The sequence below is a fragment of the Podarcis erhardii genome (genome assembly GCF_964252035.2).
Source record: "Podarcis erhardii genome assembly, chromosome: 10".
Lineage (NCBI taxonomy): Eukaryota > Metazoa > Chordata > Lepidosauria > Squamata > Lacertidae > Podarcis > Podarcis erhardii.
The window spans coordinates 19440875-19457928 of NC_138500.1; the positions used below are offsets into that span (position 1 = coordinate 19440875).

General features: G+C 41.9%; 1 protein-coding gene across 3 annotated transcripts in view; it reads right to left on the reverse strand.

Annotated features, from left to right (window-relative positions):
• B4GALNT3 (beta-1,4-N-acetyl-galactosaminyltransferase 3) overlaps nt 1–17054 on the reverse strand; it is a 71512-nt gene that overhangs the window by 16300 nt on the left and 38158 nt on the right. For all 3 annotated transcript variants that reach the window (XM_081878834.1, XM_081878835.1, XM_081878836.1), the window contains exons 2-7: nt 10406–10509; nt 8764–8844; nt 3908–4003; nt 2805–2895; nt 1541–1641; nt 931–998 (exon numbers count right to left, since the gene is read on the reverse strand). In XM_081878834.1, coding sequence (XP_081734960.1) covers nt 931–998; nt 1541–1641; nt 2805–2895; nt 3908–4003; nt 8764–8844; nt 10406–10509 — 541 coding nt within the window. The remainder of the gene's footprint in view (nt 1–930; nt 999–1540; nt 1642–2804; nt 2896–3907; nt 4004–8763; nt 8845–10405; nt 10510–17054) is intronic.

Genomic DNA, 17054 nt, shown 5'->3' on the forward strand with positions numbered 1-17054 from the left:
AGCCTTCAGCCCCTTGGACTGTGTACACACCATGCATTTAAAGCACATGACTTCCCCCAAAGAATCCTGGGAATTGTAGTTTGTTAAGGGTATTGGAAAATGCAGCTCTGCGAAGGGTAAACTACAGTTCCCAATATTTTCGTGGGGGAAGCCATGTATGGCGTGGGTGTGATTATTTAGAAGCAGAAGAAACATCTAGAGCACAGGAAAAGAGACTGCGCTTCAAACATGTGCTGTGCATGCAGCTCAAGAGTTACAGAAGCCACAACTTCCAGTTCCTCAAAGCAGGGAAACGGAGCAACACAAGACGGGGTGGTGGTGGTTAATTTTCAGATGGCACAGTTGTCAAATGATTATTGCAGCCTAGACATGGACAACATTGGCTGACTGAATCCATAGTTGCCATTTGATTATTGAGATCTTAGGGGAAATTTATCTCATCAGAGAAAAGTAAGAGAGAGAAATTAGTTTGTCTCTAGGAAATACAGATAATAGCCACCAGGAGGCACTCTCAGGTTATTTTAAGGTTTAAGCAGGACACACAGCACACTACTGATAAGGAGAAAGCTTAATTTACTTACACTAAGGTTACCAGATTTTTTTCAATGAATCCAGGGAAGCTTTTCAACTTCAGTCGGAATGGATGGATTTTGTCAGGGGACTGGTTTGTAAATCCGGGGAATGTCCCTGGGTAATGGGGATGTCTGGTAACCTTAACTTACACACACACACACACACACACACACACACGTTGTTGCAGTGTTCTAAAACAGTGTTTTTAAAAGCTTGGGAGATCAGTATGGGAGAATGCATGCCAATTGTGTTTAATGCAGGGCAAGAGGCTGCATTGGTCCTTGGTGGTCCGTGACAACTGAGTAGACTTGCAGCCTGCTGGGCAAAACAGAAGCAGCAGCTAAGTAGTTCACTCACTTCACTGGCCTCGACTTCTGGCTCTTGAATTTCCCAAACTCCCCAGGTGCCGTCCATTCCTTCCCAGTCTGTACAAAGACAGAAAAAGTCCCCTTTACGTTATTCCTCAAGCAGATGGAGTTGCAACACACTCCTTGTTTGCTTACTGAGCAGCTGTGAGCCCTTCCCAAGTTAAATAATGCAAGTGTTCAATAATTTACTAAAGGATATGCTGGCTATGTTCTACCTCCATTGTCAAAAGGCATTATATGCCTCTAAACGCCAGTTGCTGGGAATCGCAGGGGGGCAGAGTGCTCACACCTAGTTTTCAGGCTTTGCATAAACATCTGGCCGGTCACCGTGAGAACATGATGCTGGAAGAGATGGGCCATTAGCCTTATAGGCCAGCAGGCTTGCCTTATGTTCCTGTGGATCCAGTGCTGTTGATTGGTATTTTTAGTCATTCTAGAACCTCGAGGCAGAGCAGTATCCAGCTGTTGCAAAGCAAAGCTGAAAGTAGATGTCCAATATCTTGCAAGGGAGTTCACTGCCAATTGCGACACCATTGCTAGGCTTGCACATTGGCCACAGTGCCAATCGCCGCTGCCCCACCAGGCCTCAGGTACTGTACCTTGCCGACACTTGCCAACAGCTGGAGGCCCAAGATGCTCTCGCCTGGACTCAGCCAGAACTCTGCATTGTCGTCGGCAGAAATGGCAAACTGAAACTCACCTAGAGAGAGAGATTCCTGGGATTAACTGGTACATTAGGAAATTCTGTTTGGGAGGCAAAGAGAGAATGGCTTTCTTCTCCAATGGAAGGCAAGCCTTAACCCCTCCTTTGAAGGTGGAAGGGGAGGAGAACCAGAATGTAGACACATAAACCTCTAGTTTTGTGCTATGAGAGCAGAAAGGAATGTTCTAAGCGCTCTCCTTTGCCTGACCTACTCTTTTCTCGTTGCACTCTCCTCTCCTGTCATGGGCACTGCAACAAACTGGAATGCATACTGCTGGTGAAATATCTAGTTATATATATATTTATCCAACAGGATTTATATGTGGTGCCCACCACAGGTTGTTGGACTACAACTCCCATCAGCTCCCATCAGAGCTGCAAGCTCTGTCCAACATCTGGAGGGCACTTGGTTGGCAAAGGCTGCTCCCCAAAAGGATGGGAGTTTTACAAGGTTGCCAAGAAGTCTGCTAAATACCTCTATATCCGGAGTGACAAAGCTCTTCTAGTCTGCAGGTCAGTTCATTATCTCCCCACCCCTGGCAGGCCACTTAGAATGCCCACCTGACAGTCACTTGACATCCTAGTGACATCAGGGGTTGCTACACTTTGAAGCCCTTATTGCTGCGACTTCTAAGTACAGCATGGGGCTATCTGAAAGCAAACTGCAAGCAGCCCCCCTTGTTCTCATCAAATGAGTTATTATAAAGGGTCAAGGTATCACTAATAATTCCGGAAAACTTGTCGAGATGCTATGCTATACACGTTTGGAAACAGCAGTATGGGAAAAGATTTTGTAAAGGCGTGTCACACATCTTTTCTCTGCTACAGGGTGGAGGCAGCTATGGTCCACCAGATGTTGTTGGACTACAATTCCCATCATCCTTGACCGTTGGCTCTATGCTGACTCCAGTTTAAGGGAGTTTGGAGTCTAGCAACATCTGGAGGGTCTCAGGCTCCCTATTGCTCATCTGTGAGAAACCTCAATAAGTTTCTTTTCAAATGAGCATCGAATAAGAAAGAACCTCCTTCTAAAATCTGGAAACGGTACATAAATACCTGAAATAAATAAAAAAACATAAAATGTTGTTTTGTGCGGGATTAAAGCCTTCTGTTTTCATCAGATTCCCTCCAACTTGGGCCCATATCAGTCTCTCCCTCACCATCACTGAAGGGATGCAGATAGCCAAAGATGCGTAGCCCATAGTTTGTCCACTTTGGAGATGCTGCCAGTTTCTTCAGAGTAGTCCGTGTCTGAAAGTGTAATGGGGAAAAAAGCAAGTATGCAATTATGAAATTGGATTGAAGGCAGGGGAAGGGGAAGCATCTATGGGGAGAAGGTAGAGAAGGGAGCACAGAAGCAGAAAATGAAGAGCAAAGGCTAAGTAACCTGAAATAAGGAATGGCCCTGGGTTGGTCCTTGCTCTCCATTTCCTGGAGTGTTTTACAGGCTTGGGTTTTCCTTGTCAGTATGAAAAACATGCAGCCCTACCCCTATATCTGCCCAACCCCTCATCTGCCAAATCTGACAGGTGAGTAGGACCGCCCACAATGATGTCAGGTGCAAACCTCTTTGAAGGCACATTCCCAGCACACCTTCAAAGAACCTTGCTCCAGGATCACAAAGGGGGTTGCATCGAAGGCCTTGCTAAACTGAAGGTTTTTTGCTCCATGTCAGCAGAGGGTTCAGTGAAATCCCGTTTGTGACTCTGGAGCAAAGTGTGCTCCTACCGCTCCCTTTGCAGTTGGGTGGCAGGAGTTCAGCTTTCTCCAGGATCATGAATGAGTTTGCAGTGAAGCCCTTGCTAAAACAGATATTCTCTCTCATTCTCTTTCTCTTTCTGGCTACTCTCTGGAAGTAAATTTCAGTGTCCAGGTATCTTCTACAATGCTTAAAAACAAGCAAACCATGAAGCTGGTGGTTCTTCAAGTCAAAACCCTACTCAGAATGAATCCCAATGAATTCAATGGGAATAACTCCTAGCTAAGTGTGTATAGCATTTGCAGAAAACGTCTGCTGACTGTAGCAGCGGTGGCCGGTGCCCATTGGGACAAGTAAGGAGGAAGGCAGGGAGACCAGCAGTAGGTGGAGCCACACCCTGAGAAGTTGTAGGTAAGAAGGCAGGCAGGTGGAGTGAGGTTGGAGGGACAGTGTCCCATTCACCAATACGGGACCAACCTCCACTGACTCACAGTTGGTTAGGAAGCTGGGCAGAACCTAAGAAAAGAGGACCCTCCATTTGGCACAAGGATACAAAAGACTCACGTGGGGATGCAGCGGAAAGTGGAGGTTCCTCCTCAGCTGTTCCACGGAGCCACCGCACCAGTCCTCAAAGACATGAAGGTTGACTTGGCCCTGGAACTTCAAGCATAAGGAGATACTCCTATTATTCACAGTCCGGATGATCTGGTGCCCATATGGCACACCCACTCATTTGCAACCTGGTATAGCAAGAGGGAGTGTTGACTTGCCAAAGGTTTTTAAGAGGAACGTATTGCCCATCTGGTGCTTTTTATGGCTTAGTGGGGAAATAACCAGAACTGTTCCAAATTGAATGAAGCCTTTCACTTGCCAATTTTGCATAGTTCTATCCTGTCCAAGGTTTAGAGAACTCTAGCTAGGCCTGGGATCTATTCTAAATGAGTGCTGGACAACAGTCCTAATTTAAAGCTTACTCAACAGGTGTATTAACAGTCAGGTGTGTACACAGGTCTTTTCACGTACTTTATCAGAAGTGCTGGCTGACTCGAATTACTAGACATGCACATTGGTGGCCTAGAGATTTCTACTTATTTTAAAATGGAATTCTAGGTTACCAGGCCCTGCAGCCCAACCCTTTCTGGGTAAACAGCTTTATAGGGAGAAGTAGATTTGCACAACAAAGAGAGGCTATAAATCTCTAGTCTCACGTGGGCTGCAAAAGGGTCGTCTCTTTCTACACAGCAAATATTTATTCCTGCCAGACGTGTTCCTCGAAAAAGAGAACTAAGGGCAAGGAAAAGATAAGAGGCCAAAACATTGCTGAAACAGAAAGCTATGGGGGTAAGGGGAGGACAGAGAGCTTGGAACACCTTCCATACGCCATATTTTGAAAAGGCATATTTTATTTATTTATAAAAGTATTCTTATACCACTATATGATAAAAAAACAACAAAGCAGTTTACAGCAATAAACAAACAGGGAAGGGGATATTGCTTTTTGTTGTTGCTGTTATGCTGTGGGTTTTTTGTGTTTATATATTGAAAACCGCCCTGTGATCTTTGGATGACGGGCAATATATAAATTTAATAAATAAGGGATTATATTGTGATAATAAGGATTGTTGGGAAAAGGATTATATGAAGAAAATAATAAAAATTCATTATAAAAAATGAATTTAATAAATAAATAAAAATAACATAAAACCATAAAAAAAGTTTAAAACAAGAGAAGTGGCCAGAAAATGAATTTCAAGATCCCTATACAAAAAAAATCCAAACACTCTCATTTGTGCATCTGATGCAACCATACCCAAACTAGAAAAATAGTTTTATGTGTTACTTTTATACCTTGTCCTTTTCCTCTTGGAAACCTCGAGGAAGGAAAGATTCCAGGTGGTCACCCTTAGAGGCACTGACCACACCCAGAACTGCTTAGCATCAGGCAAGATGACTTGGTTGCTGTAAAATGCCCTATGCTATGGTGTAGACAGCAAAGGGTCCTCTAGATATTGTTGGACTTCCGACTCCCATCATCCCTCACCACTGGTCATGCTGACTGGGATGATGGGAATCGGGGTCCAACAACAACATCTGGAGGACACCACTTTGGCTGCCTTCTTCCCTATGACCAAGTTCCACGGAACCAGCCATTTTCTGGTTGCCATCCTGCAAAACTCAAAATATAGAAGTGCAGCATTGAAAGCAGCCCCTTGGGGAGGGGTCTGTAATTGCTAGAAATAAAGGAAACAAAAAGCTTTGCTCTGTTTTTTATTGTTTGGCAGTTCCATATCTCCAGGGCAAATCAGCTACACACAATCTGAAGAATGTGTAAATGCAGGTGAAGATAAACTAGACAAAAAGGAGGTTTGAGCCAGAGAAGAATGGAGGCATTGTGGTGCTGCGTATGACATCCCCCCCCCCTCAGTTTTGCTTATATGACTCTTGTGTTTCTCCACTGAACATCCAGGCTTCTCCTCCCTAGATAAACTTCCAATGATTATAGCCATTCTATAGTCACGACTTGGATGCAAAACTATGCACTTGTGAAAAATCTGTTAAGAAATGTCAGCAACAAGGACCTCTTCTATTCTCAGGTATAGCGAGGAGGTGAAAAAGAAGGCAGCAATGTCATCAATTCTTGCAGGTACCGCCTGTTCCAACAAGCAAACGGTTCACTTTCAAGTACTGTCTAGGGTCAGTAGCACTACCGTTACAAATCCTAGTTCAGAACTGCCAGTTCCAGAATACCTTTAAGACTTGTAGTTTAACAACATGTGTCTGTACTGTCCTGTAGTCACAAGCTTTCTTGAACACTGAACAACCATGAAAACTCAATTCCCTTAGGACAGGATTGGGGAGCTCTCTAACAATTGCCGCTGCTGGTCAAATACAGTGGTACCTCGGGTTAAGAACTTAATTCGTTCCGGAGGTCCGTTCTTAACCTGAAACTGTTCTTAACCTGAGATACCACTTTAGCTAATGGGGCCTCCCGCTGCCGCTGCCGTGCGATTTCTGTTCTCATCCTGAAGCAAAGTTCTTAACCCGAGGTAATATTTCTGGGTTAGCGGTGTCTGTAACCTGAAGTGTCTGTAACCTGAGGTACCACTGTACTAATGAGCACTTTTGCTTGGCAGAATCACAGCCTGGATCAGGGGTAGGCAACCTAAGACCTGGGGGCCGGATGCAGCCCCATTGCCTTCTCAATCCGGCCTACGGATGGTCCAGGAATCAGCGTGTGTTTACATGAGTAGAAAGTGTCCTTTTATTTTAATGCACCTCTGGGTTATTTGTGGGGTATAGGAATTCGTTCATTTCCCCCACTCCAAAAAAAAATAAAATAGTCCGGACCACCACATGGTCTGAGGGACAATGGACTGGTCCATGGCTGAAAAAGGTTGCTGATCCCTGGCCTGGATGCACGAAGAACAGCAAAAACTCACATGGGGTTCTGCTGCAACCATCATGAGTGAAGTAGCACCAGGTTTTCAAGGTCAATCCCCGTTCTGGTTTTCTATTCTTAAAAACTGCTATGTGGGAGAAAGATGCCAAACCTCTTCTTCTGTCACAGATGCCTTGTTGTTGCAAACCTCCTTTTATTGCCAGGAACACATATCTTCTGTTCAAACGAAGACTAGCTCTATTACATGCAGAAATAAAACCATCCCCAATCCTCTTTCTGGGCCCTTTTATCAGCCGCAGGAACCACAGCGCAATAGCATGCTTAGGCAGATGCTGACAATACAACAGAAGTATTGAATACCCCCCGTAATTAATTTGTGAAGTGGTATGGATTTCTCATGCTTAATCCACAAACTGCTATGTTTCAACGGTAAATTAATCTGAGGAACAAAAAAACAAAAAAATAAAAAATCAATTCAGGAACAGAACAGGGTTCAGTTCATAATCCTTTGATTTGCCTCAGATGACCATGCAGCGGCAAAGCATATGCCCGCCCCGCCCTGCCCAGGGCAGGCGCGCTCCCGAGGGGTGTGGGGTGTGGAAGGTGCCCTCCTAGGCATGGGATAGCCACCCACGTGCACGGAATGCCACCCATGGCCAACATTCGGCGCACCATCTGCCTGTGATTCCCAAGTCTCCCCCAATGGTCAAAACGAAGGGGGGAGGGGGGAATGCTCCTGGCAAAGTGGCGCAGCTCCCCCACTTCCCCCGACAGCTTGGGGTAGGCTTGGGAGTCGTGGGCGGGCGGTGTGCCAATGTCACCCCCCTCAGCGAAGACAGCCAGGGCAGTGTGCCCCCACTGCACCCCCTTCCTCCGCCCCAGTGACCCTGCCCCCCAAATTTGACAGAAATCAGTGACAATATAGGTTAGCTGATATCACTGGTAAAAAGAATCTGGGTTACAAAGGGTCTCTGTCAGAATTAGCAAAACTGTAGGTCGATGTGTGTGGAAATAAAATCACTTGCCATTTTGAACTGCATTTGCCATGGCTTTGCAAACTTTTATCAACACAACTTCACCAAATCCAGAAAAATGAGATGGAAAGCCTTTAAGCCCAAATAACTAAACAAAGACAATAAGGCACACTTCCAAATCAACCAAAGAAAGGAGGGATGGGGAGCTGTTATGAGCCAAGAGCCGCATGCCAGCGGTGAACGGGGTTAGATACAAAAGTGGCCAAAGTAATGGATGAGAATTTAACCTTTGTACATTACGCTTTTCTCTAGACACGCTCCTTTTTATCCTCCATCCAGGCAAGAAGTATTATTATTATTATTATTATTATTATTATGCCTTTTACCCAGAACCAGGACTCAAGGTGGCTCACAAAAATTAAAATAAAGACAGATAAAATATACACAGATAAAACATGTAAAAAGTTATTGCTAAAAAGTAATAAATCTATCTATGGAATTAAAGAAATGTAAAAAACCCCCACATATCTACTAAAACACAGATAGTAAAACAAAAACAGCACAAGAGCCCTTTCCGTCAAAGCTGTCGGTTCCCCAGAGCTTGCTGGAATAAAAAAAATGTTTGCAGGAGTACAACAAGGAGGGAGCCAGTCCAGCTTCTCTGGAAAGGAAGGGAGCAGCCACCGAGAAGCCTCTCACTCACATCCTCACCATATAGACACAGACAGCTCAAGGGTTGCATATCAGAGTTCAAGGAGCCATAATTGTACACTTTCAGTTTTATACAAGTTTAACAGTTTTTTATTATGATGTATTTAATCTCTCATATCCTACAAACACTGTAAACAAACAGCTTAATGGCTGCTTGCATATTAGATCTTTTGTTGGGAGCACAATCCAGAGGATATTTATAAATAAAACTTCACTAAGTTTTAATTCCAACTAATTTGGGCATTTTCTGAATAAACACGGACTAAATGTATGAAATGCATCTTACCTAAATGGGTTTATTAATTCAGTTGCAAGACCTTATATTGAACACTAACCTCAGGCCTCCAGGTGGCAGAGTTAATCAAAGTTGCAGGATCTGTCTTATTGTTGCTTCTTCTGTTAACTCTGCTATGAACCTATACAGAATGAAAAACAAGAAATAAGTCTGTGTGGCTGGCTAGAATATGTCTCAGAGGCGGACAACTGGTGGCTTGTGGACCACAAGCAAATCAAAACTTGTTCAAAACAAAAGATAAAAGAGATGCTGAGGTCACTGGGGACTGCACAGACTGAAGATAAAAGTGTGGCAGACAGGATGGGTGGATGGTGTGTGGGTGTGTCTATGAGAAAGAAAATGGAGGAGAAAATTTATCTTAGCTGAAACCTGCTTCCCTGCCACTACAGCAACAGAGAACAAGTTTGCTCCATCTTCTATGGAACAACGCTGCAGATATTTGAAGACAACTATCATGTCTCCCCTTAATCTCATATCCTAGCTTAAACATGATATGCTCTTTCAGTCATTTATTTTATGACTTGGTTTCCAAAAAGCCCTCACCATCTAGGTTGTCTCCCCTGTAAGCACCCCAGTTTGTCAATGTCTTCCTCAGAAGTGGACAGAGCAGCCAAGATCAATGTTCTTCAATCCTGGGTTCCCAGATGTTGTTGGGACTGCAGCTCCCATTATCCCTGACAACTGGATAAGCTGCTGAGGGTGATAGGAGTTGGGTCCCTAGGCTTTATTGAACTACAAGGCTGGACTACATTGGTCTAGACTACAAAATGAATGCTCCATATGTCTTCCAGGAAAATCTGAGAGGTAAATCAAGCTGCTGAATCCTGTTTATTCTCTTCTGGCGTGTACTCTTTGTATTTGGGCCAAATACACCCAAGTGCTCCTTCTTCTTGCTACCTTCAGTACATTTTCTGACAGTTAAGGTGGCAAAAAGCGATTACAGAATCAGAGAATCACAGAATTGTAGAATTGTAGAATTGGAAGGGACCACGAGGGTCATCTAGTCCAACTCCCTGCAATGCAGGAATCTTTTGCCCAATGCAGGGCTCAGATAAAAAGATTAAGGAATTGAATTACTGTATTCATTTTGCTATAAAAAGTTAGGGGCAGGTAATAAAAGTATGCCAAAAACACACTCTCGGCAGAACAGATTAAGAATTCATCCTACTAAAATTTATTGAGATTTCTCCACCTTTTTAGTCTTCCCATGATCACACAAACTGAGCCCATATAGGCAGGTCTTACCAATGCTCTTGAAAAGCAGTCAGGTGAGTCAGCAATGGCAGGGAGTTCCTACTGTAACTGGGGTGGAGTGGATAGACAGCCTTAAAGAATGCCTCCCTTTTTGTTCCTGCTGCAAATACCTGATAATTATCTGTAATTATTAAAAGAGTGCCCTCTGCAACTGCAATTGTATCCAAGAGAGTAATTAGCATAGCTGGTGTCTAAGGTATGCGGGGCATAAACTGTTTAGAATAAAAGCAATGCATAATTTTAGCCACACCTTTGTGTAACAATTCAGGATCCAGTTCTTATCTATTAACATAGACTGTAAACACTTACAGAGACTGTACACTGATGAAACTTGATTTTGCAACCCCATTTCTTTTCACTAACCTGAGACTTGAATTCGTTTGCTTTTAAATCTGGAGCACTTACTACGATTTATGAGTTCAACTTACCAGATTTTCTGGTTTCTGAGGCAGATAAAACTGCAGGCTTGGATCCACTATAGGGCTGTCCTGGTTCCTCAGAGCTTTAGCTAGTTCACTCCAGCTTCCATATCCTGTAAGGTAAAAGGAAAATGCGGAAATAAACTTTCAGGTTAAAAAAACAATGGCAACTCAACCATTATGGAAGCACCAACAATTCCTATAGGCTAGAAATGGGAAACCTCTTTGCCTCAGGGTTAAATGCAGCTGCACCATCCTCAGATTGCCTTTGCCTGGCTGGACTGTGTCCTTAAACAGTCATAACATCTCAGTGAGAGGTGGGGTGTGTGTCGTTTGTTTGTTTTAGAAAACTCAGGCTTTTGTGTGGCTGGAACATAGCCTACTCTGCAAAGACAAGAGTCACATCCTTTGCTCCACCCACTTCTCAACCTTTGACCCTAGCCATGCACTGCATGGAAGGTTGCCCACAAGTAAACATGCATATCCTCCAACATTTCTCTAATGAAAATAGGGACGTCCTAAATAATAATAATAATAATAATAATAATAATAATAATAATAATATCATACCCCACCCATCTGACTGAGTTGCCCCAGCCAATCTGAGCAGCTTCCAACATATATAAAAAAGAAATAAAACATTAAACATTAAAAACCTATACAGGACTGCCTTCAGATGTTTTCTAAAGTTGCATAGTTACTTATCTCCTTGGCTCAGGGATTGGATAACTCCATACCCGCCAACATTTCTCCAATGAAAGGTGTGGGGACGAATGAAATTTTCATTTTGGGGAAGAATTGCAATGATAAAAATGAATGTGCTACCGAAGATGTTATTCTTGTTTCAAACAGTTCCAGTAATCAAAGGGGCAGCGATTTTTAAAAATTGGCAACGAGAAATTTCAAGGTATATCTGGCTTGGTAAGAAGCCGAGGATAAAATTTAAGATATTGACGGACGCAAAAGAAAGAGGAGGCTTCGCCCTGCCAGACCTGAAATTGTATTACGAAGCATCTTGCCTCTGTTGGTTGAAGGAATGGATGAAATTAGAAGACATGGATGTGTTAGATCTTGAAGGTTTTGATAATAGATTTGGGTGGCACGCGTATTTGTGGTATGACAAGAGACGAGTACATAAAGGTTTTGAAAATCACATTATAAGAAGGTCTTTGATTGAAGTGTGGGAAAGATATAAAAACTTGTTGGAACAAAAAACTCCATATTGGTTGTTGCCGTTGGAGGCGATAAGTGTGAAGAAAGTCAATATGACAGGGGGTTGGGTGACATATGAGAAGTTAATGTGTAAAAGTGTAGGGAAATAGAAAATGAGATCATTTGAAGAAGTTAAGGACTATGTGAATGACTGGCTGCATTATTTTCAAATTAATGAGATGTTTAGAAAAGATTTAAATCAGAGGGGTTTTCCTGACAAAGAATCAAAATTTCAGACAAAAATATTGAATAACGATTATAAGAATTTAGCAAAAATGTATAAGATATTACTGGAATGGTGTACGAAGGATGAGGAGGTAAAATCAGTTATGATCGACTGGGCCAAAGATATAGGGCATAATATTCAAATGGAGGATTGGGAAAGACTGTGGAAAGATGGTTTAAGATTCACTGCATGCACAGTTATAAAAGAAAATGTTATGAAAATGATGTACCGATGGTATGTAACACCTGTGAAGTTAGCAAAAATGTATAAGATAAGTAACAAATGTTGGAAATGTAAAGAAAAAGAAGGTACCTTTTTCATATGTGGTGGGAATGTAAGTAAGAAGGTAAAATGCTTTTGGGAAATGATTTATAATGAATTGAAGAATATGTTGAAATATACGATGAGATCAAAGATTTACAGAAGATTGGGAAAAGTTTATCCAATATATGCAAAAACTGAGTGATAATAAAATTATGTTTGTAAGCTTTAAGGAAGCTCTGTGAGGGGAAAGGGTTAAAAAGGCAGAAATGTGTAAAAAGTAACAATAGGAAGGAATGGCAGACAAATTGAGGGAAGTCAAAAAAGAGAAGTAAGATGTAACTAAGATGTATGGAATGTATAAATTTGTTTTTGTATTTGAAAACTAATAAAAATATAATATAAAAAACAAAACAAAAACATTTCTCCAATGAAAATAGGGATGTCCTAAAGAAAAGTGGGACATTCCAGTGCCAAATCAGAAACTGGGATGGATTCTCTAAATCCAGGACTGTCCCTGGAAAATAGGGATGCTTGGAGGGTCTGAACATGGCCGTCGTGCTGGCAGTGTTTTCTCACCCCTTTATATAAGGCATAAGAAAATGCTGTGCATCTGTTAAAGATAATCAAGTGCCATATAAACAAATCCACTGTGTATTTACTTACAAACCCACCTCATCGTTTACATGGGACTTAATCCCATGTAAAAGCACAAAGATTATTGAGAGTCTAAAGCTTGGGAACTGTGATACCCACATTATAGGTTAAAACAACTTGAAAGTACAGTACAGGCATTTTATGGCAAGCCAAGACCACTCTCTTCCAGCAACACAGTACAGTTGGACATGGGACTAGGGACAAAATTCAGAGCGCTTATTTAACCTGCGTCCAACCAGTCCCTGACCATCACTTTAGGACTCCTGGCCATGTGAAGCAATGAATAGCTGGGGATAAAGCTATCAAGGAGCTGCTAGCCATGATGGCAATGCTCTAGCCTGCCCCCTGTTGAAGGCAGTATGTCAGTTGCTGGGCTGTTGTACTCTGGTCCTGCCTGCAAGCTTCCCATAGGCATCTAGTTGGCCCCTGGGGAAAAGAAAACCAAGATGCTGGAAGAGATGAGCCTTTGGTCTGATCCAACAGGCCTCTCCTTATGCTAACCAACTGAATGAACTAAATCGCATTCATGTTGAAGGCGTGGAATACCAATTATGCATTATGAAATAAATTATTGGCATCAGATTTCATTATATCAGAAGGGGAACAGCCAGTTCAAGGAAAGCAACTCCTTCCAAGCTTCTTAGGCTTGCCTTTGATCTAAAAATGCTACCACCTTTGCTGTATGACCGGAATTATGCCAGCCAGATGTGCTCCTGGGAACGGCAGGAAAAGAATATGCAACCTTCTGGTCCAGTGTGTACTGTAAAAATCAATGGGTGGAGATGAATGCCTTCCAAAACCTTCCAAAAGAATTTGCAGACTGTGAGCCCCAGAGGAGACTTCAGTCTTTGAGGATTTCTTATGCGTCTGAGGCTGCATACACACCATACCTTTAAAGCACCTCCCCAAAGAACCCTGGGAACTATAGTTTGTTGAGGGTGCTGGGAACTATGGTTCTGCGAAGTATACATTTCATTTCCCAGGATTCTGAGGTGGGGTGCTTTCAAACTACTTTATATGTATGCTGTGTATGCAATGCATACAGTGGTAAAGTGGGTCAGATATTATCAATTTATAATCTAGTATTTTTCCCTTGAAGGCCCCTGAAATGTACCAGAAAAGGAGAGCTGAGCAAATATAATTAACATATATCTCATTCACTTTTTTTCTTTTTACTTCTAGTGCAATGTTACAAGAGTATCACAAAATAATAGAACATCTTTCCATTGCAAAATAAATGCTTGGTGTTTAAGTAATCATTGTATATTAGTCCTTTAATAACCTTCTGTTAATTTGATTTCTCTTCCAATGTAGTTTAGAGTACGTACATCTATTACCTTGTTAGCATATTTGACATATGTAATAAAGGAGGTTGCTCCCTATGAAAAATCATGTCAGGGTAAATTAATAAAGGCTTATCCAGACAATTTCAAGAAGTCTGGTTTTCCCCCTGTAGCACTGCATGCAGATCACCTCTGACTCTCTGTAGGAGTCACGCCATAGCCTGCTTTGCATGGAATGGGACACTATTTTTAGTCAGAAACCCCTATCCACGACTCCACATACATTCCAGATCAGAAAGAATACACCCTTTATTTATAATAGTTAAAATAAAAAGGTCCACAAAATATTGCTGCAGAGAGATGTTTCAGCACTGCTAGTTTTACCGCATTCCCCTTTTCTTTTTCAGGAGATATATAAATATCCTTACAAAAAGTAACAGTAAGAGGTGTTTCCCCATAAGAATTGTAGGCATCAAATTTTACTTTCATTAACAACAGTGATGTATCTATGTTCTATGGAGGGCCATATTTTCTGCCCCCAACCCTGCCAAACAGTTCCAAGCAATATTAATCTGGTCTGATTACTGCAACCCTGATACCCCATTTAATTTAACTGGGAATAAGCTCCATTAAACATAAAAACTTACTGCTGAGCAGACATACTATATACCTAGGTCCTTAAAGTTAACTGTATAGTGGATTCTTAATGCAAAATAAATTGACTTTATTTTTGCTGCATACATGAAATTTGCCGGGGGGGGGGGGGAGGCGTGTCTTTAAGATCCACGTACACATGAAATACTAATATTTGCACTCACACACAAATAAATATTGGAAGCACCTGCCTCAACAACAACAAAAAACAAACAAACTGGTTTCTATGATGAAAGGAATCACAGGGAAGAAAGTTAGGCAAGCAGCATAGAATCCTATCACCCGCTGACCAAAACAACTCAGTTGTCCTCAGTCCCCACCCATTGGCTGAAAACAGCTCTGCTCGCTCTCATTGGCTGAGGACACAGCAGCGCCATGTTTTGCTTTGTGTGTGTGTGTGTGTGTGTGCCAATGGCTTACTCTTCTTTTTTTATATAAAAAATGGAAAGAGGCTGGGAAGGGAGAGGTGTCCAGTTCCAGGCGCTGTGTGTTGCCCTGAGGTCCTGGGCCCTCTGCCAGTGGCCCAGCCGGTCCACCCCTGCCTCTGACCATACACACAGCAGCAGTGCTATATACAATTTCAGCCAAACAACTGCAGAGAACAGCACCAGATGAAGCAATTAATCCATTGATGTGTTTGTCAGACACCTGGTGCCATGATTATCTGAATATTTATTTTTCCACCTGATCCTGTAATTAAAACTGGCTCCCTTCCCAGTATGTCCCTGTAGTCACCAACCTAGCACATTAAGAGAAGACAGAGCAGGGTTTGTGGAGCCTGATTAGATTTTATGGTGCAGCAATATCTAGGCCATGTTGCACCATACACAAGATTATGTTGCCAACATCCATCTATTGCTCACTCTTTTATTTCATGTATGCAAAAAAGAAAAGAAAAAAATTATGTCCCATCAGCAACCGGGTCCCAGAATATATAAGAATTAAAAGGGGAGTGGGGTAGCCAGCTAGTTGTTTTTAAATACATAAATAAAGCTAGATATAAAACCAGACCCACGTGTTGCAGATTAGGTGGTTTGACTTGCATTAAAAAAAAGTTTAGTGAACTTTTATTGGTGTTTTGGCTTTATAAAAATCCAACTGCACCATCAGTTTAAATTTGAGGATGAGGATAAAACCACTAAGTAGAGTCCCTGCATGCCTATGGGAAGTTTGCCTTTAATTCCAGCACGACCAGAAAACCTAACAAAAGTCTTCAGAAATAAAGAACTTTTCTGTTTTAAGAGTAAAAATAAATTATTCGCTTTGATCATGACTTGATCCATGTTTTTGCATTTCCAGGATCCAGTATTTGATGTCCTTAAGCCTCAGGGTGCCCCCTCTATGGGAAGTGTGGAGGGTGGCAATGAGAAAGCCTTTATGGTGGTGGCCCCTCTGAAGCATTTCAGTAAATTTTAGTAGTTTTAATAGTTTTAACAGTATCACAGTTTTTTGGGTTTTATAATTAGCTTCTTCATCCTGCTGATCATTTTCTGTGCTGTTAATTGGGGTTGTTATTTTAGATGTGGAAGCTTTTTACGTAGAGCTTTAAATAATACAAGAGTGGGTTACTTATGCTCTTATGTGATCATCTTTATTTATTTTTCATGGTGTTTCCTATTCTGTATGTTGTAAGTTGCCTAGGGACTTTGGTGCAGGCGACACACAGTTATCAATATCCATAAATAATGGGTGATATCCAATGATAGTCATAGTAGATGCATTGAAAATAAGAATCAGTTTGTTATGTGAAAACACATCAGACCAATATCTGAGCTTGTTCAACTCATACACTGAAGACGATAAGTACAAAGTAGAAACAACTAATCTAATATGTAAGTTGAACTATAATCTTACATTATTCACAATGACTTTGTTAGGTAGGCTACTCACAGAGCTTTATGGTTGGGAGAGAGTTTAACCCTGGTCTTCCATGTTCAAAAGCAGCTGCAAGAGGAGACCAAGTGCTAAATTAATGCCTCTTTGCAAGGGCTATGCTCTGCAAAGTGCTGGGGGATCTGCCAAGTTCAGGTGACAAAGCAGATCTGTACCAGGAAAAAAAATTAATTGCACAAAGCTTGGATAACCCAACAACCTAACTGTTGCGTGAAAACTAATCATAGCAGAATCATAGCACTGTAGAGTTGGAAGGGACCCTGAGGATCATCTAGTCCAACCCCCTGCAATGCAGGAATATGCAGCTGGTCCATACAGGGATCAGAATCACTAGATAAGAAAAAACAAGTTTAGCCAGAAGATGCCCTTTCTTATCTGGATCTGATTAGAATCTAAGATTATTCTTCACTATCCATGGCTGTGTGGCTGACATAATAAAGCAACTGTTTGTTAGCGGCCAACAAATTGAAAT